General features: G+C 42.7%; 1 protein-coding gene across 1 annotated transcript in view; it reads right to left on the bottom strand.

Annotated features, from left to right (window-relative positions):
- LOC144596765 (metabotropic glutamate receptor 1-like) overlaps positions 1-21622 on the bottom strand; it is a 175572-nt gene that overhangs the window by 52991 nt on the left and 100959 nt on the right. The window contains exon 4 of the mRNA XM_078405527.1: positions 5344-5579. Coding sequence (XP_078261653.1) covers positions 5344-5579 — 236 coding nt within the window. The remainder of the gene's footprint in view (positions 1-5343; positions 5580-21622) is intronic.

Below are 21622 nucleotides of genomic sequence, written 5' to 3'. Positions count from 1 at the left end.
CTGTACCTTTTTTCACTTAGCATAATGGAAGCAAGGAATCTGGAGAAATAATCATTGTACCCTGTACAGGATGGCATATTGACCCCTGATCGCCCATGATAATGATCGCATAGCATGGGTTTGTGTAATTGTTTCGTTAGAAGTGCGTCGCATTAAGATAGCAGAAGGTAAACCTTCAGAGAGTCTCCATTTCACCACCCCATCAATTCATGGCTAACAAGCATCTTAACCCAAACCTGCCCACTTGTAGATAGACACAAAAAGCTCGAGTAACTCAGCAGGTCAGGCAGCATCTCTGGAGAAAAGGAATAGCTGATGTTTCGGGTTGAGACCCTTCTTCAGACCTGCCCACTTTTAATTCTGTAACTCTTAAATGTGCAGTACGAACGTATTTATAGCAGTCCTGAAGAGTCTCCACAGATCTGTAGCATTTTGAGAGTCAGAACCTCGTGCCACAAACCACAAACCATGGACACACAATAGACTGCAGATGCTGGAATCTAAAGCAACAAAACAAATTGCTGGAGGAACTTGAGGGTGTGGCATCAAACAGCACTCACGGAGGCAAAGAAATGCAGGATACTGACCTAAAATAGCTCCTGAGGCAGGGTCTTGACCTGAAATGTCAACCATTTATTTTACTCCATGGATGCTGCTGAGTTGTTCCATTCATTGACATGATTTTCTTTGTTTAAGAGGACAGTGAAGTTTGATTCTGAATGTATTCCAGGCCACAAAAGTGCTTCCTGTTTTCCCTTTCTCTCTCATGTTAAGATAATTCCCTCTTGCTCTGCACTACTCCACCACTGTAATACTTTGCGTCCTCTCTAACAAATCTCTTTAACTTTTAATCACCTTCCCACAGCGAAGGAATAAAAACTGAATCGGTGCAAGAGATCTTCATAAATTGCTCCTTTAAGCTCAGCTTTTTCATTGTGCTCTCTAACAAGTTATTTCTGTATAGAAGTTTCTGTAATATTTGGTCTAATTTCATACACGTATTTGTGTCCCCTGCACTGGGTCAAGTTTGGACTGGAATGTTTATTTTAAAATTGCAAAATATTCACTGAGTGCATTTTAAAAAGAGTAATGGCATCTAGTAAACCCACAATCCTCTTGGGAATCTGAAACAGCTCTATCTACTGCAAAGGCTTTCCTTTTAGAATGCACACTATCAGGTCGACTGTGAGTCTGTCTCGAGGTGAAGAAAATGTCACACTTCGTTTTCCATGCTTGAGTAGGTAGTATTTTGTATTCAATTCTGACAGACTTCAGAATAATCCAGTAACAGTCTATGCGCAAAGCACCACCTTATTTGTCAACATAACAGTACTTCAAAAAGTAACATCACCTTGTATTTATATAGCAATTCCTGCAGGGGAAAAAAACAGCCTGCAGATGCTTCATAAAGGTGTGAATTTTCTAGTTGTAAAACATTTGGGGACATGTTGCAGGGCTGAATAAATAAAGGCTTGCCCTCCACTTCACATCTATGTTGTTCATTCCACACAGCACTTCAATCTTGATTCTCATTTCATTCAGCAGTTTGTATTTTTCTCAAGAATAAATAAAGGCTTGTTCCTCACTTCACATCTATGTTGTTCATTCCACTCAACACTTCAGTCTTGATTCAGTTCATTCAGCGGTTTGCGTTTTGCTCAGGAGTCCATTCGGTGATTTATGTGAATTAGTCATCTGAAATTAAAGCCCTGCATCTCAGGACAATTCTTGTCATTTCTCCCTGAGTTCTTCCACCCATCAACATCCCTCTGTTCTCACGGTGTCCAAACTTGCATCTAACATTGCAAACATAACTAATGGCTTATTAAGATCACCATGACTTCTATTACAATAGACAATAGACAATAGGTGCAGGAGTAGGCCATTCAGCCCTTCGAGCCAGCACCGCCATTCAATGCGATCATGGCTGATCACTCAATCAGTACCCCGTTCCTGCCTTCTCCCCATACCCCCTCACTCCGCTATCCTCAAGAGCTCTATCCAGCTCTCTCTTGAAAGCATCCAACGAACTGGCCTCCACTGCCTTCTGAGGCAGAGAATTCCACACCTTCACCACCCTCTGACTGAAAAAGTTCTTCCTCATCTCCGTTCTAAATGGCCTACCCCTTATTCTCAAACTGTGGCCCCTTGTTCTGGACTCCCCTAACATTGGGAACATGTTATCTGCCTCTAATGTGTCCAATCCCCTAATTATCTTATATGTTTCAATAAGATCCCCCCTCATCCTTCTAAATTCCAGTGTATACAAGCCCAATCGCTCCAGCCTTTCAACATACGACAGTCCCGCCATTCCGGGAATTAACCTAGTGAACCTACGCTGCACGCCCTCCATAGCAAGAATATCCTTCCTCAAATTTGGATTTGATAGTTTATTTATTTGCTAACAGCTGTGAGCTCATTATCCAGTTTTGGCTTAAGGTTGGTAATCATACTGAGTTCCTTTTTAGTCTTTGCAAATGTTTTTCATGTAGTTTCGATTTTGATTTTTCATTCAGTTCTGAAAGGCCTACTTCCCTGCTGTATAAATTTATGAATCTATGACAAGTAAGCTTTGCCTGATGTATGTTTAGGTTGATCTAAATACTGTAAAGCCATCCCCCTTGAGCATCTAACTATTTAGCTGATTTGACCTCTTTGCATTTGGGAGGATTAATTCGACCTTCCACAATGTATAAGGTGTTGGGTTTAGTAAATAATACAACTGGGATAACACCCAGTCATCTTGCGAGATGAAACTAAGCTATGTTTGTCGCATTTGCTCATGCCCTCACAGCAGCAATGAAACACCAGTGAAGGGAGGCGCCTACTTGATAACCCCAATGATATACGTGCATATATACGATTAGTTTTTTTAAGAGCTCGTCAACATGTGGATAGCTGTTTTTTGCATACAGAGTTATTTATTGTCGTTAGCATAACTTGGTATATTAGTTAGATAACACTTTGGCTTTGGGTTTGGTTTTCTTAGTTGAGAGCTTGTCCTGGACTTAGAGCACAAGTACTTTGTGTTTTAATTGTAATTTCACTATTTTTCAGCATGAGTTATACAACACAGAAATAGACCCTTCGGCCCACTGCATCCATGCTGACCATGATAAGCAAGGGAAACAGAAGGCTTCTGGGATAGATGGGAATGTAGAACTGAGGTTACCATTAGATCAGCCATGATTATATTAGATGGTTTGGCATAAAATGCTGGAATAACTCAGCAGGTCAGGCAACATCTTTGGAGAAAAGGAATAGATGATGTTTTGTGTCAAACCCCTTCTTCAGATTCTCTACTCCAGTCAAACCCGTACTCCAGCATTTTGTGTCTATATTTGGTGTAAACCAGCATCTGCAGTTCCTTCCTACATTATTAGATGGTTTGGCAGCTTCAGGGGCAATGCATTAATTCCTACTTCTATTATGTATGTTCGTGTATAATGATTTTAAATTGAGTTTTTCAGGTAGATAGTTGGACAGTAGAATACTTTTGGTGTTAAGCATTTTTCTGCCATTTAACTAACACTGTCCCCCAATGAGCAGTTCTCAAAACATCATAATACCTTCTCACGGTAAGAAAGGAAAATCTATTCTATTTTACTGCCTGATTCTGCTGTTTGGTTGGAGATTTTACATGTGGGCTTATGCAAATATATCTCCGTGAAAGTTTGAACAGGAACTCAACCACCGGAAACCTCAAGTGCCTTTTTAGAGAGAAAATGCCAGTCTGAGTCCAGAAGAGAAATTCTATCTCACAATGTTTGATCTTCTGGGTTTATTTTTACGGTAGTCGTCGGATAACTGTTTGCTATTGAAGCTTATAAAATAGAATCATGCGTCACAACAGATTGGAATTCACCCCTGGCTCAATATGGCTTCACCTAGCCAATTTAACCTGTTACAACAAGATCTGCAGCAGAGTTACATCTGCTGCAACATTTTGTTTCCACATAAATGTGAGTTGGGGATTTTGTCCTAACTCGACATTTGCAGCAATGTTTCTGCAAATGTTTTGAATGTTGGAAATTAGAGTACAGAGCATGCTGCTTTAACCCATGTTTCCATAACACAAATTGGATATATCACGAGTGATGAATTAAGGAACACTATCCCCACGTCGTGGGTCTATTTAGCTATATATGTGATTTTGATTGGGACCTAGACAGCCTCCATGTAAAAGTTACTTTGGAAATTGACAAGTAGCAAAAAAGTGCTGTTTTGGATTTAATTTAATTTAGTTTGGAGATACAGAATAAAAATCAGCTTTTTGGCCCACCGAGTCCACGCCGACCATCGACGACCCGATCACATGAGTTCTTGTTATTCCACTTTCTCATCCACTTCCTACTCACGAAGGGCTACTTTACAGAGGCCAATTAACGTAATATCCCGGAGGTCTTTGGGATATGGAAGGAAACCGCTGCACTTGGAGGAAACCCACACGGTCACAGGGAGAACGTGCAAACTCCACAAAGGCAGCTCCCAAGGTCAGGATTGAATCCGGGTCTCTGGCATTATAAGGCAGTAACTCTACCAGCTGAGCCTCTGTGCCACCCAGCATTGGGGACAAAAACACAGCATAGGGGACCAGAAATGGTGTTTCTATGTAACCTTCCCACAGTAATCAGACACCATTATTTCCAAAGAATGCAGCTGCTAGTTTAACTGTGTGTAGCCAATGTACTTAAGAATGCAGCCATCATAATTCTGGATTTTTTCTACCACAGTCATTCCCTCTTTACCTCTCTCCAATTTGGCTGAAAATACAAAAGTTTGATTCAGAAACTTTCACACCAGATTCAGGGACAGTTTCTTCCACTCTCGTATCAGACTGCTCAATGGTCTTTCCATAAGCTAAGATATAGTCCTGATCTTTACATTCGCGTCATTGCAGACATTGGACATTCTGTGCCGTGGTATTTTTCTCTTTGTACTACCTGTTACAGTGAGTGTATAGTATGATTCGATTTGACTGGATAGCACGCAAACCAAAGCTTTTCAATATATCGCGATGCACGCGACAATAATAAACCAACACCGATCTCAAATGGGACCAGCTTGGATGGGTATCTTGGTCGTCATGAACAAAGTTGAGCCGAGGGGCATGTTTCCATGCTATATGACTATTGAAAATACTTTTATTTTTGAAAATCATACAGGACAAAAACTTTGTTGTCACATTTAAATCACTCTAGCCCCTAAGCCCCCTTTCCTCTGTTGACGCAATTGTCTCTGCAACACGGTTTTCTAAAACACAAGGTTTTTTAAGGAACACAACTATCACCTATAACGCAATACCACGTGTTGCTGAGAGGCAGGAGAGAGCGCTACACATACCTGTGCAGAGTCTTTTGAAGGCTTGGTTCTCCTGAGTGTGCCCCTTCAAACGGCACTGGAAGCGGTGTTGCCAGAATTCGGGGAACCATGGGTTGCGGGTATTGGTGTCAGGTTTCAGCTTCAGGAAATAGTCATCAAACCAGGTGACCTCAGCGGACTGCAGTTTAATGGTGATTCCTCCCACCGCCTCTTGCTCGTAGGCCTCGATCACCTCCTCGCGGTCTGCCCATCCGTCGCTGCAATGAGAAAAAGCAAGGTACAATGTGTGGGGTCAAAACTGGCGTCGGCCAAAAGGTTTAAGCCAAGCTCCAATAAATCCAATGGGAACTTTAGGCAGAGACTGCTGAGAGCTGGGAGCATCTTTAGGTAGATAACAATGGGAGATATTCTCAGGGGAATAATGGAAACGATCTAATCAGAGTTCACTGAAGGGAGGAAGGAAAATGGCTCATGGGGAAATTATACACCAACAGTGATCTGATAGGAGGAAAGGCCTGTTGTAATGTAGTACATTTTACTTGATTCCCTTTTCAGTTTAGCAGACCTTGGACCATTTAATTTCTAATACTGATCTTCTAATATCGGGAAGAAAAATAGGGCAGACAACTGCGAAAACCTCCACTGAAAACCGTTAGCTAATGTAGTAAAACATCTCACAGCAGTAACGTAGACCAAAAATGAACATAACAAAGAGGATTTAGCACAGGCAATGAAACGGGTTTAATGAATATCTCACAGGAGCAGAGAGATAGGAAGATTTAGGAAGTGAATTTCAGAGTGAGCAGCCCATTTGACCAAGGCATGGCTGTCAATGTGGATCAAAGGAAGGGGAGAGCATGTGACCCAGCTGACAGTAAATTTGCTACACTTTGGCCTTGTTAGCTACAAAGACAGTTTAATTAGTTACGGATGATAGAGATCTCCATGCCCATGAGTTTAGATTTAGATTTAGAGAAACAGCGCAGAAACAGGCCCTTCGGCCCACCGGGTCCGCGCCGCCCAGCGATCCCCATACACTAACACTATCCTACACCCACTAGGGACAATGTTTACATTTGCCCAGCCAATTAACCTACATACCTGTACGTCTTTGGAGTGTGGGAGGAAACCGAAGATCTCGGAGAAAACCCACGCAGGTCACGGGGTGAACAGACTGCGTCCGTAGTCAGGATCGAACCTGAGTCTCCGGCGCTGCATTTGCTGTAAGGCAACAACTCTACCGCTGCGCCACCGTGCCGCACAAATGTCTGTCCAGGTGGTAACCTTCAATTCAGTTGGCTGGGATTAAAATGTGAAACCTTCCTCCTGGAAGTCTGTTGTCTGAGACTACTGTACAATTCGAGACAGGAATGGATCAAGGATCAAGTCAAGGATCATGATTCAAAGATGGATAAACAAAGTACAACATGGTGGAAGAGGCTGGGAGGGATGCATTGCCACTTCCCATTCCCATGGTCCAGTGTGGGAACTGGAACTCACCATCTCTGATCCACAAGCCCAGGCCAGATTGAGAACCTCATGTCCTGGTGTTGAGACAACAACCTTTCTCTCAATGTCAACAAGAGAAAGAGATACTGATCGACTTCAGGAAGCAAAGCTGTACACATACCCCAGTTTGCATTGACGGTGCCGAAGTAGAGATGGTTGAAACCTTCAAATTCCTTGCAATCATTATCATCAACAACTTCTCCTGGACCACCCATATTGAAGCATTGACCAAGAAAGCACACACCAACGCCTCTACTAAATTTTTGTCGACACTAATAGTAACTTATTAACTTTATTTATATGCTGTAATTGTAATTCTTTTTTGTGCACAACCCGCAGGCATTGCCACTTTCATTTCACTGCACATCGTGTATGTGTATGTGACAAATAAATTTGACTTGACTTGACTTCCTAAGAAAGCTCAGGAAGTTCGACATGCTCCCAACAAATCTCACCAACTTCTACAGACGCACCATAGAAAGGATTTTATTGAGGTGCATCACAGCTTGGTTTGAGAACAGCTCCATCCAGGACCGCAAGAAATTGCAGCGCATTGTGGATGCAGCCCAGACCATCACACAAACCAACCTCCCTTCCATTCACTCCATTTACACCTCACGCTGCCTTAGCAAGGCCAGCAGCATAATCAAGGATGAGTTGCACCTTGGCCACTCCCCCTTCTCCTCTCTCCCATCGGGCAAAAGGTATAGAAGTGTGAACATGCACACCTCTAGGTTCAGGGATAGTTACTTCCCAGCTGTTATCAGGCAACTGAACCATTCTACCATTACCAAAGAGGTAACCACTATCTACCTCATTGAGGACCCTCGGACTATCTTTGATCAGACATTACCTTGCACTAAAAATCCTTTTTGCATAGCTCACGCATGCACGTTGCCATATTTTTTCCCCATTTACAAAAGGAGAATGTTGGATGGAGTTTTGGAAGGACCATGTTTTGTATATATTTATTTCTTGAATAAAGTATTTTTTGATAATAAAAAAAAAAAATTTACAAAAGGAAAAGGTCCAAAGTCCGGTCCATGTGATTGATGTACAGGTGCACCACCAATCCAGGTAAGCTCAGGCTTTTGCAGGGGTTCCTCCGTTGCCGGCTTGGTCCGCAAACCTCTTCACCTGACTGCCTTTGTGTTCCGCGGGTGCCATCTGCAGTTGACCTTGAAGGTGCTGGAGGCAATACACCAGTCCCTCTCCTACTGGCACACTCCTCTCGTCCATCATTACCAGCAGCACCCTGCCCCCATGTATTTGGTGACAAGGGAGAAAAGCCTCATAAAAGATTGGACGGCTGTGATGGATTGATTGAAAGAAAGAATTGCGCTTATGGAATTCCCTTCCGAACTAGATGTCTCTGAGCATCAAATAACCTGTCAAATACTTTTGAAGTACTGTTGTGATGTAGGAAATGCGGGAGGCAAATGTGTGCACCGCATGCTTCCATCATCAGCAACATCATATTGACTGGCTGATCTGTGCTTTAGTAATAACACAATGTTGGAACCACTCTCGAGGTCAGGCAGCATCTGTTGAGAAACTGGGTTAATGGTTCAGGTCAAAGGCCGACATTTATGCATGTACTTTCCAAACCCTTCTTGGAACTAATAGGATAGTTTACTTTAGAGATACAGTGCGGAAACATGTCCTTTGATGCCCCAAGTCCGCACCGACCATCGTACCATGCACACTAACACTATCCTACACTAGGGACAATTTTTACATTTATAACAAGCCAATTAACCTACAAACCTGTTCGTTTTTGCAGTGTGGGAGGAAAGTTCTCGGAGAAAACCCACACGGTCACAGCGAAAACTTACAAACTCTGAACAGACAAGCACCCATAGCCAGGTTCGAACCTGGGTCTGCTGTAAGGCAGCAACTCTACCACCACACCATCATGCTGCCCAAGTCCAGTTGTCTATTGTGCAATCCCTTCTATCTGAACTATGCTTCTCTTTCTTAATCTCCTGTGCACATTGTTTCTGATCGAGAGGTCATTTGCAGTTGAAATTCAACTACATTGAAGTGGGTCTACAGATACATGTGGGCCGGATTGAGTAAAGATGACAGAGTGCTTTCTTTGAAGGACATTATTGAAAAGCATGACTTTTGCTGACAATCTGATCCCTCTATTACTGAGACAAGCCTTTCTGCTGACTCCCGATTAATTTCACAACTGCTGAGGTCAGACTCAAACATGTGTCCCCAGATTGCATCATCCTTCAGTGAAGAAAAGGATTCTGTCACGGGGCACAAATTGGCGCACAATTTGAGTATCTTATCTTTTTAAGAATATAAGAAGCAAGCGGAAGCAAGACATTTGGCCCTTCATGCCCTGCCCTAACATGAATTCCGAACCAGGCTCTTTTTTTTCAGTTCCACTTTCCTGCTTTTATCTATTTCCTTTCTGTCAACTCCCCAACCCCACCCACCTTTCAGTCTTTCTTTCCATCTGTATCTCGACCTGGTAAGCCAAATCCTCCCAATCAAACTTGAAATTATTTTATTGCCTCTGGATGGTACAATCTGAGGAAAATTGATAGTAATGTAAGGAAAATGAAATGGGATAAGTATAAATGGGTGGTTGATCGTCAGCACAAACTCAGTGGGCCAAAGAGCCTGTTCCATACTGTTTGACTCAATGAATCTTGATCCTGGAGAACTGTCATTGTCAGCTCAAATTATCCAGCAACGTGCAGGAAGAAGGGTGAGGGGAAAAGTCAATCTTTAGCCTGCCTGGAGTGGAGTTCCCCACTCCATCAAATTCTGGGCCACTCTACCCAGGTAAAGATTTGTGTTTGGAATTCCAAATTCCATGCAGTCCATTCAGTTTTATGGAACTATTTTGCCTCACATAAAACTGATGCTGAAACCTTGGGTATAAAATGGGTCATGGCTGTGAGAAATTACATCCAGAATTAGAAGGAATGGAATGACCTAAATAGCAAAAGCTGCATGAGGTGCTCGATGCAACAGTATTTTAGAATCCTTATGATGTCAGATCAGTCAAGGATTAAATGGGACAGCGTGAAACTTCACTGTAAGTGTTTAATTAATGATAGGTTCACTGCTTTCACTCGTATGGTACTGGAGATTTGCTAGAACGAAACTAGGAGCATAAACGGTTAAAATATGAGAATAGGTTGCATAAACTGAAGCATATTCCCTTGTTTAGGAGATTTGGGAACAACTGAATCTAGCGTTTGAAGCCTTTGAAAGGGTTGATGCAGGGAATGTATATCTTCTGGTGCGAGAATCCATGAAAAGAGGGAACAGGATGAGAGCAAGACCACAGAGGAATCAAGTCCGGGTGTATCAGAGAGACAATGCTCAATAAAATCGCAATCGAGCAAACTCAGGCTCATCTCGAGAAGAAAATAATTAAACAGCAGGAACATTATATTGAAATTTCATAGAATATGTTTGGACCAAATATTTGGAGTGTCATGCACTGTCCAGGTTTCCGTGTTACAAAAATACCATGTTGTAGGTACTGGAGACTGCATGAAAAAAGGTTCACAAGGATATCTTCAGAATTGAGAGGATATAGTTACAAATGAAGGATGAGCAGGTCGGGGCTCTGGAGAGGGGAAGCTGACAGCTGTCATGACTATGGTCTCTGTGATTATGAAAGGGTTTGACAAGATAGACAGAAAGATAATTTGGATAGCACTGGATGGTGGTCTTGGAGATAGAGAAGAGAGATGACTTGTGTGCATAGGAGGCCGCCAAATATTAAAATCCCACCAATGCAACTCAGACCAGCTTCAGACACTAGTCAATGCAGTGCAAGTCCAACAACATTCACATACTGCCTCGCACTCTATCGCAAATCTCACACCCACATTTCTCAGCGTGCACAGGCTTGCTGACTATTCAACCATCACCGGTCATCAGGTACACACATGCCCAACATCCACAAGCACATTTTCCTTTCTCTTGCAGGATAAAGGTGGCAGATAATCACGAGCAGGATCCGTGAAGTGATAGTCACCAATTACTCGCATAAAGGATATGTCCTGTCCAAATGGGACGCCTAACCGTGACCAAGGATTCCTCACAGTGATGTGGCAAAGACCAGCGAAGAACTACTCTTCAGAACTCCCTCCTCCCTCATTCAGCAGTCTCTGCTCTACCAATTATTGACAGTGTAAGCACGCAATGTTTTACTCTCCTTGCTCCTTTCCACCTCACCTACAACCCCAACACAATCGTACCCTTGTACTTTTCTCCAGGCAATGGTGGGTGGACCATAAGACATTTAGAAGAAAAAGACACACTACAACCAAATTAACACGACCATCCAGCAGCACAGATACAGATCCTGCGGGTAACTTCAAAGTTAGCACAGAGGTGGGATCAATGCATGGTTGGTCACTGAACATCTATGATCTGGAGCGTGGGCAGATGCAAAGGAGAGTCTGGGAGAGACACGTGTCTGGCGTCTTCAGGGAGAGAAATGTGCTTTGGTTGCAATACCTCTGCAGTAAAACAGGCACTCTGCATCTTGGGAGCCCCTAACCCAGGCATTCACTCTGCCTCCTGCGTATATCCATGAAAGAATGATATACATACTGTTCTCTAGGAGTTGAGAACACCTAGCCTTATGTAACTGATGGCCACCTGGGATTTGTTTGTAGTTTCTCCAGCGTCTGCACAGAAGAGTTGGCAGAAGAGTTGAACATGTACTTTGTTTGTGTCTTCCTTAGTGAAGACAGAACCAATCTCCCAGATGTACTAGAGGAAAGAGGATCTACGGAGACAGAGGAACTGAAAGAAATTTGCATTAAAAGAGAAATAGTATTGGATAGACTGATGGGACTGAAGGCTGATAAATCCTCAGGGCCTGATGGTTTGCATCCCAGGGTACTCAAGGAGGTGGCTCTAGAAATCGTGGATCATTGGTGATCATTTTCCAATGTTCAATAGATTCAGGATCACTTCCTGTAGATTGGAGGGTAGCTAATGTTATCCCACTTTTCAAGAAAGGAGCTAGACAGAAAACGGGGAATTATAGACTAGTTAGCCTGACATCGTTGGTGGGGAAGATGCTGGAGTAAATTATTAAAGAGGTAATAACAGCGCATTTGGATAGCAGTAAAAGGATTGGTCCAAGCCAGCATGGATTTATGAAGGGGAAATCCTGCTTGACTAATCTTCTGGAATTTTTTGAGGATGTGACAAGTAAAATGGATGAAGGAGAGCCAGTGGATGTAGTGTATCTGGACTTTCAGAAAGCCTTTAATAAGGTCCCACACAGGAGATAAGTGGGCAAAATTAGAGCAAATGGTATTGGGGGTAGGGTATTGACATGGATAGGGAATTGGTTGGCAGACAGGAAACAAAGAGTGCCACAAGGCTCGGTGCTGGGGCCGCAACTATTTCTGTGGAGAACATTGTGTGATACATGCCAGTGAGGACTGGTCTTTATCCTTTGCCCATTACCATTATCCCACTTCTTTGTACAAGGCCTCTGTCCCAATAGACAATAGACAATAGGTGCAGGAGTAGGCCATTCGGCCCTTCGAGCCAGCACCGCCATTCAATGTGATCATGGCTGATCATTCTCAATCAGTACCCCGTTCCTGCTTTCTCCCCATACCCCCTGACTCTGCTATCCTTAAGAGCTTTATCTAGCTCTCTCTTGAATGCATTCAGAGAATTGACCTCCACTGCCCCCTGAGGCAGAGAATTCCACAGATTCACAACTCTCTGACTGAAAAAGCTTTTCCTCATCTCTGTTCTAAATGGCCTACCTCTTATTCTTAAACTAAGAATTCCCGGTGAGGAATAATACGTGAATGGGAGCAACTTTGACATCAAGTCTATTCATTTTATACAGAACTCCCAATGTAGAATTGCAAACTCATAAGAATCCTGCAATCAGCATGCCCGTGAAGAGTTGGAGCAATAGTCAACAGGAATTGATCAGCAACCAATGGTGTAGACGGGCATCCCTCCTGCTATTCAGGTGTGTGAGTTGAATACCTGGCAATAGTTGCAATGTTGAATTCAAATTATCATCAATGCTGTGTTGTACACAAGTCTGACCGTGCACTTTAACTACATTGCCCATTTCTGGCAACTGTTAGTTCTGCATCTGCCACTGTTCATACAATTATGGTGCTCAGGACCTTGCATTCCTAATTCAACCCTATTTTGCACCATAATGCCAGATAGACGGTTGCTGCAGTACCGATTTTTTGCAACCAACCTTTCTCCTTGAAGATGGACTGCAACGTGGAGTCTATTGCTGTAAGAAAATCATAATTAAATATCATGTGGTGTTAAAACATCTTTAAATATCATGTGGTGTTCAAACATCAAAGACTGGAAACACCTTTGAACAAGGAGTAGCTGTGGTAAACGGAATAGATGCATTTAAGGGGCAGTTAAATGACCATGTCCTAATAATGTCAGTCCTATTCATCTGTTCATAGCAAACACACTTTAATATTCTAGCTTGTTAATTCCTATCCTATGTTAATTCACTTTATTATCTCACCTTTTTGAGTCATTTCTCACTTGTTCTCTAGCAACCTCCATATAGTTGTTCACTTTCAAGAGAGATTCAGATATCTTTTTTCCAAAAATTGATAAGCTGTGCTCACTAAAGCTTTTAGCTCAGTATTCAATTTGCTGAAAAATATAATTGCCCATATTTTTAATATCGAGATGATCTTTATGCAATGCTGTAGAAGAGGAAGCTTCTGAGCACCCAAGTTGCAGGAAACATTTGACCGCTCCACCGTTAGCCTTGCTCAATTGGCAGTTCATCCTCACCTTAACTGTGACTTGAATGAGATGGCTAACTGTGCGCATAAATCACCACTTAATGATGTTGAAGAATTTTTGGGTGAGAGTACTCTTCGAATGTGAAGATTTATAACGGCACAAAATGTTCCACTCTAGGAGGGAATCAATTTAAATTTCTGAGCCACATTCCAGAAGATGACAAATTGTGGTTGAAGGTTTTACATTAAAATTATTTTTTTGGTAAATGATATGTAGAAATTTGTAAATTATTAATTTGCTGCTTACTTTCGCTTTCTGTCTCTCTTTTCTTTGTTAATCCAAATCTTACTTGCTTCTGCTTCTCACTCAGAAAGATACAGAACAGAAACAGCCCTTCAGCCCATTATGTGTATGCTAACCAACAGCCATCTTTAATCCCATTTCTCCTCACACTTTTTATAATCTCCCGCCTGATTCTACAACCTACTACACAATTTACAATGTTCAATTAACATACCAACTCACACCTGATCTTTCGAATTTCAAATTTCACATCGTGAGGGGGGGGGGGGGGGGGGGAGGAGGGGGGAGGGGGAGAACAAAGGGAGACCTGTCACGGATACCTTGGGTATGCAAGCAAAGAATTTCACTGTAACTTGTCAAATGTGACAATAAACTATTAATTCATTCATTTAAAAGATAGTCAAGTCGAGTTTTAGCTGCAATTAAAAGCTGGCTTGCAGCAGTATAACAGGCATGTGGACTCATTACTTAAGAAGATAGTCAAGTCTAGTTTTAGTTACAATCAAAAGCTTACTTGCAGCAGCATAACAGGCAACTGGACTCAGACAACACAGAACAAAAAAATGTACATAAATTATACAAGACAGTGAAAAGAAAGATGAAAAAAAAAGACATTAGTGCAAAAACACAATTAGAAATGTCCATGGGAGTGCAAGAGATAGTCTGTGGCGTTCCATTGCCAAGGTTGAACTGGTGTTATGCAGTTGAATTCAAGAATCTGATGAATGTAGAAATGTAGCGGTTCCTAAATAACCGTGGTGTGGGACCTCGGACTTCTGTACCTCCTGCCTGATGGTAACGGCAAGGCCCTGATGGTGAGGATCCCTAATGATAGATGCTGCCTTCTTGAGGCAGCACCTCATGTCAACACTTTCAACGGTGGAAAGTGCTATGTCCATGATGGACCGGGCTGAGTCCACTTTGCTTCACAGCCTCCTGCATTTCTATGCATTGGAATTGCCGTACCAGCCCATGATGCGACCAGTCAGTGTACTTTCTACAATGCATCTGTGGAAGTTTATGAGAGTCTTTGGTGATATGGTGAAACTCGTTAAACATCTAAGAAAATGGAGGAGCTGGTGCATCTTAGTTTAGTTTAGAGATACAGCACAGAATTCCTCTTCACCAAATCATGCAAATCAACCTTGCTGCGTGGTTACCAGTTTCTACTAACTCATCTGGGAGATTTCAACAAGTTTACATTCTAATGTGAGGGAAAATCTAAACAATGTGATGCACTGCAACAGAGTCATTGAGTCATACAGCACGGAAACAGGCCCTTCGGCCCAAGTTGCCTATGCTGACCACGGTGCCCCATCTAAGCTAGTCCCACCTGGCTGCATTTGGCTCATTGTCCTCTAATCCTTTCCTCTCCATGCACCTGCCTAAATGTATTTTAAATGCTGTACTAGTATCTGCCTCAATTATCTGCTCTGGCAGCTTATTCCATATACCCACCACCCTCTGTGAGAAGAAATTGTCCTTCAGGTTCCTATGAAATCTTTCCCCCCTCACCTTAAATCTATGTCTTCTTGGTTCTTGATTCCTCTACTTTGGGTAAAAGACTGTGCATCTACCCTATTTATTTTCATCATGACCTTATAAACCTCTATAAGATCACCCCTCATCCTCCTGCGCTCCAAGGAATAAAGTACTAGCCTGCCCAACCTCCTCCTATTACTCAGGGTCTCAAGTCCAGGCAACATCCATGTAAATCTTCTCTGTACTCTTTCCAGATTAACAATGTCCTTCTTATAACAGGGGCAGCCAAAACTGAACATAATTCTCGAAGTGCTGCCTCACCAATGTTTTGTACAACTGTAGCATAATATCACAACTTCTATACTCAATACCCTGACTGATTAAGGCCGTTGTAACAAAAACCTTCTTGTCCATCCTGTCTACCCATGAACATATTCTACCTCCACCCCTTTTACAACAGTGTCGAGATTAAATTTTACATTCTAATTAGGCAATGAGTCTTTGGAACTCACTTCCCCAGAGGATGGTGAGTCTTTGAATAATTTTAAGTACGAAGTTGATGGATTTTTAATTTTAAAAATGGGAATACATGGTTACTGATATTGACAGGAGAGTGAGGGTACAATGATATCAGCCGTGACCTTATTGAACGGCAGAGTACGATTGAAGGTCTGATTGCTCCAGTCCCCAATTCATGTGCAAGCTTGTTCCGCAAACTTTGGGCAAGACTGTTGCAATGTTTATCACTTGTGTATTTTTCTTGTACTCCTGCAAAATCTGTTGCACTTTTTTGCCCTACTTAAAATGTAGCTGGAGCCTTTGGTATAAAATGGGTCAGATTTTGTGAGGAAACACATATACACCAAAATCATGTGGAATAGTTTAGAATTGATGGTACGGCAGATGGAAGGAGAGTTAAATGGAATAACAATGCACTGTGCAAACCTCAACCTTGTGAGGGTTTGATATTCTCACTGTCTTTTGTTTTTCAGTTAGTCCAGTGAGACCAGGGCTAAAGGCTTCAAATCAGAAGATCAATTTGCAAAAATTGGCTTGCGTTGCCTTCTGAGTCACGGTTTTACCAGCATAATTCCCAATAAAATATCTGTTTCTCTAACTCTAATTCACCATAACTGTCTTCCTTCATTGAAATATGATCAGAGATAATTAGTACCTGCATTGCTGAACAATACCTGGCAATTTAATAATCCAATTTAAAAATCTAAGCAAATTAATTTCCAAAGGATTCTATAATTGGCTCGTCCTTGAAAATGGACTTGGGTATTGTGATGTGGGACTATCCTGCTTCCCCTGCTTCAGATGGGGTAACATTGTGCTTTTGGCTCATGGCCACTCTTGCAAAGTATACTGCTGCAAGCTATGCCATTGAATGGTCGCGCTCCTCAGCAGGGAACCAACATCATTAGCTGTAATCTGTGGTATGTACAGCCAGCCTGTATCTCACAAAGGGGAGGTGATGCTTTGAGCTGTAACCCTAATGGAAGTCAATGTGGAACTCATTCCCATTCGGAACAGAGACATGAAGCAAACAGATGCCAAGATATTCTGACGCTGTTTAGGACTTGGTGAAGGGATTTGCAGTCAGGTGGGACTGGGGACGGGGGAGCGATGAAGTGAGTCAAGAGGAAGGCAATGGGGATGGAGCTCGAATAATAGTCCCAACAGGCAAGGGAACCAGATAATCATAGTACTCGATGGCAGGAGCCAAGCCCCAGGGGAGTTGTGTGCATTGCTGTAGAATTTTCAAGGACTTCACAGCAAAGTCAACTGTAAGCATCATCAGGTGCCACAATCCATCAACTGCATTGCGGCCTCACGCCGTGATCTTTGGAACATGTATCACTCACCTTCAGCACCTGGAATCAGAGAATGCTCAACATTTATCTGTTTTCTTCACCCTCACAAACTCAGCACTCCTGTTGAACCTCACAAACACCTCCCAATTTACACATAAATGGTGGCTAATGAACAGTGGCAGTCCACAACTCAGAAGCATTCCTTGGCCCTTTCCTCCCCCTTGTGGGACAGGACCTGAGAAAGAAGGAGCTCATTAGTGAGGGACGGGTTTGGCTATTTGTCTTTAGCCTCATTGAAGAGACATTGCTGGCTACAAATGGTCCTTTGCAGAGACAGTGACTAATTGCAGGATTAAAGTAATAGATGAAAGTTCAAGTTCCACTCAGACAGCTGGAGAAATTAATATCAATGTAATAAGGCTGGCATAAAAGCTACGATCAGTAATGATGTCTGTGAAATAACTGGATTGCAACCTGATGCATTAGTATCCTGTAGAGAAGGCGATTGGCCATTCTAACTAGTCTGGCCTGTTCGTGATTGTAAACCAGCACCAAAATTATTAACTATTCCCTGGTGCAAAATATCCAGTTATCTCAGACTGGTACAGAAAACAATAATGAGAATGAAAGTGGATGTACTGACTGGCGCTGGATTCAGATATGTCACGACACAGGCAGTCCAGTCAACCACACAAAGATCTCCTTAATAACATCAGGGAAAGTATTTAAATTGGGCGAACTGTATCTTAAACAAGTCAAGCTTAATCTTGTCAAGCTCACAGAAACATACCCAGATCATAAGATGTGATAGCACAGTGTTAGACTGTCAGTAGAGAGTAGCCCTAGGTGTCCTCAGTCAACTCCAGATGCCATAAGGTGTCAGGTCATCTTTGGGCAAAGAAGCCACCTTACCATTCCTCCCTAAACTGATGATTCCATGCTGTTCATCTGGTGGAATCTTGGAACGAACGTTGTAAGTAGTATTCTAAGAATGACCATTGTATGGGAGATGTCACTGTCCATCATCACCATTGATTGAGCTGACCAAGGCTTGAAAGACATAGCAGGCAGTGAATCCACCAACACCTACCTAACCATGCTATAGTTTAGTGTGGCCACTGTTCATGTCAGTGTAGCAAGAATTGACCACTGCAGAATCTTTAAGGAAACAAGACACCAACCATCTTTGCACTCTGTGCCATGATGTTAAATCCAATAAATTCAGAACCAAACGCTCAGAATTGATCACTTCTGTCAGCAGCAGCAGAAACGTGTTGTACAGCAATGTGTATCCTCACCTGCTCAGCAAATCCATCACCATTACTATTAAAGTCAAGGGGACAGCCCTGGTTCAATGAGTGCACAAGAGCTTGCCAGGGAGCTGCAGTAAGGTGCCAACTTGATGAATTTTTGCTACAGTACTGACTACCTGACTGCTAAACAGTGAAAGCAGCATGCAGAAAAATGTGCCCAGCAATCCGACTATCAATGGATTAGATCAAAGCACTGCAGCTCTAGCAGTCCTAAGGCTAAATAACTATTGGGAGGTGATTCTCTGAACATCTTCATCATCAATAATGTTGGAATTGAGTATCACAACCCACTTCAGCCAGCTTCACTTACAGCCCATAATATTAAGAACTGGATTAAAAACCCACAAGGGCAGCATGGTGGTGGAGTGGTAGAGTTGCTGCCTTTCAGTGCCAGAGACTCAGGTTTGACCCTGAAGACGGGTGCTGTCTGTACGGAGTTTGTACGTACTCCCTGTGATCTGCGTGGAGTTTTCTCCGGGATCTCCGGTTTCCTCCTATACTCCAAAGACGTAGAGGTTTGTAGGTTACTTGACTTGGTATAGCTGTAAATTGTCCCAAGTGGGTGCAAGATAGTGTTAATGTGCAGGGATCGCTGGTCAGAGCAGACTCGGTGGGCCAAAGGGCCTTTTTCTGCACTGTGTCTCTATAGTCTCTAAAGTCTAAACATCCTTTTTCAAAGATGTACAATGAGAATCAATAGGAACACTCCACTGTTTGAAGTAATCTCTTGCGGAAAGGACAGTGGTCAAGGTTGTTGCAGACCGGATAGCTCAGCTCCAGGGCATTGGAGGAGGACTTTCGCAAGATAGTGCCCCTGGCCACAGTTCCTTCAATTGTTTTAGCAAATACTACTTCACAGAAGGAGGCCATTTCATCCCACCAAGTCCATACTGGCTCAATAAAATGATCCTATTCCCAATGTATTTCTTTGTAATCTATTCTTCTCACATTCCAATTATCATTTTAACATCACAAGGTCTTAGGTAAGAATAACGTTTGCTGATGACTGCACATCATTCAGTTCCATCGGCAGCTCCTCAGATGATGAAGCAGTCTATGTCAACACATACTAAAGGCTGAACATCCTTCAAACAAGTTCCATTGTCCACAGTGACAGACACGTGTGGCACACTGGCACAGCAAGTAGAGCCACAGCCTTGCAGCGCCAGAGAGATGGGTTCAATCCTGACTTTGGACTGCAGTTTCTTCCCACATTGCAAGTACATGCAGGCTGGTGAGTTAATTCGCCATGGTAAATTGTCTCTGGAGTGTAGAATCAGGTGGATGTAATAAGAGTGGGGAGGATAAAAATAGGATTAATATAGGATTATTGCAAATGGGTGGTGGATGGTCAACATAGATTTGAGGGGCTGAAGGACCTGTTTCTCTGCTATATCTCTCTATAATTCCATAATTCGCATGTCCATCTCCAACATTCTATGACAATGTCAGCCCTGGTCTCACTGCTAGGTTTTACTCTATACAAATAGGGACGTGTAAATGAATGTCATAACGTCATAAATGATAGGAGCAGAATTAGGCCATTTGGCCCATCAAGTCTACTCCGTCATTCAATCATGGCTGATCTATCTCTCCCTCCTAACCCCATTCTCCTGCCTTCTCCCCATAACCTCTGGTACTTTTACTAATCAAGAATCTATCTATCTCTGCTTTTAAAATATCTATTGACTTGACCTCCTCAGCCTTCAGTGGCAAAGAATTGCACAGAATGTGGGGGCCGACTACAACTTAAAGCTTGTGCTGTCAAGGACAGGGTTTTTGAGGCAGTGCTTCCAACTTCCTGGCTTGAGAGAGAGGGATATGTTTATCTTCTAAGTATTGAACAGCTAGCTTTTTGAACAAGACATTTCAATGTCAGCAGCCTTGACCAAATATGCACTCTACTGTGTGGGAGGGCCAGGGCAGGCAAGGGCACATGCCAAGAAGGAAAAGCACCAGGCCAATTAATTCACACCTCCATCCAATATTTCACATTTTGATTATTCAGCTGATTTGGAATTAGAGTCATTGAGTGATGCAGTGTGGAAACAGGCCCTTCGGCTCAACTCGTCCATACCGGCCAACAATGTCCCAACTACACAAATCCCACTTGCCTGCGCTTGGTCCATATCCCTCCAAACCTGTCCTATCCATGTACCTGTCTGTTTCTTAAACGATGGGATAGTCCCAGCCTCAACGACCTCCTCTGTCAGCTTGTTCCATGCACCCACCACCATTTGTGTGAAAAAGTTACCCCTCGGATTCCTATTAAATCTTTTCCCCTTCACCTTGAACCTATGTCCTCTGGCAAAAGACTCTGTGCATCTACCTGATCTATTTCTCTCATGAGTATACTTCTATAAGATCTTCCCTCATCTGTGCTCCATGGAATAGAGACCCAGCCTACTCAATCTCTCCCTATAGCTCATACCCTCTAGTCCTGGCAACATCTTTGTAAATCTTTTCTGAACCCTTTGTTTTGTGCGGCCAAAAAGATGCTGTGATGGCAGCAGAAGGAAACCTGTGGAACAATAGACGAGTATGGAATTGTCCACGTAAATAATCTCTTTTGATCACCTGGTATTTACCTTGTGTGATCCTCTGTTCTTCATCTTTCTTATAGTTCTACTGAAAACATATAGAAAACAACCTACATATCCATGGTGGGACATGGGAAGCAAGGATAAACAGTGATCTTACCAAACGATGGGCAGCCTCTACGCACCATCTGACCATTTCCTGTCCTGTTCTAGCAAGGTCGGCAAAATGTTATCAGTCGTGAGGTGCCCACTGAAAAGGTTCATTATCTCACCATTAACAATGGGATGTTCACTGATAGTTGCACAATGTTCAATTCCAGCAAATGAAGCAGCACATACCTGCATGCACCAAGATATGAACAACAATGACTCGAGGCATGGTGAATTTTAAGTAACATTCACACCTCGAAAGTGCCCTACAATGACCATCTCCAAGATGCCAAGCTTGCGGATCAGATGCGGCCTGCAACCGTACAGTGATGGAGCAGAATATTGACAACTTCGCCTGGACAGGCCGACCCCCGCAACTCCAACCTAGGACAGTGGGCTTTCATGGCCAAATTAAGATGCTACATTACTAACA

The sequence above is a fragment of the Rhinoraja longicauda genome, chromosome 9 (genome assembly GCF_053455715.1).
Source record: "Rhinoraja longicauda isolate Sanriku21f chromosome 9, sRhiLon1.1, whole genome shotgun sequence".
In the NCBI taxonomy this organism is placed as follows: Eukaryota; Metazoa; Chordata; class Chondrichthyes; order Rajiformes; family Arhynchobatidae; genus Rhinoraja; species Rhinoraja longicauda.
The sequence above is the reverse complement of the archived record's forward strand: the minus strand, read 5'-3'. Positions and strand labels throughout refer to the sequence as shown.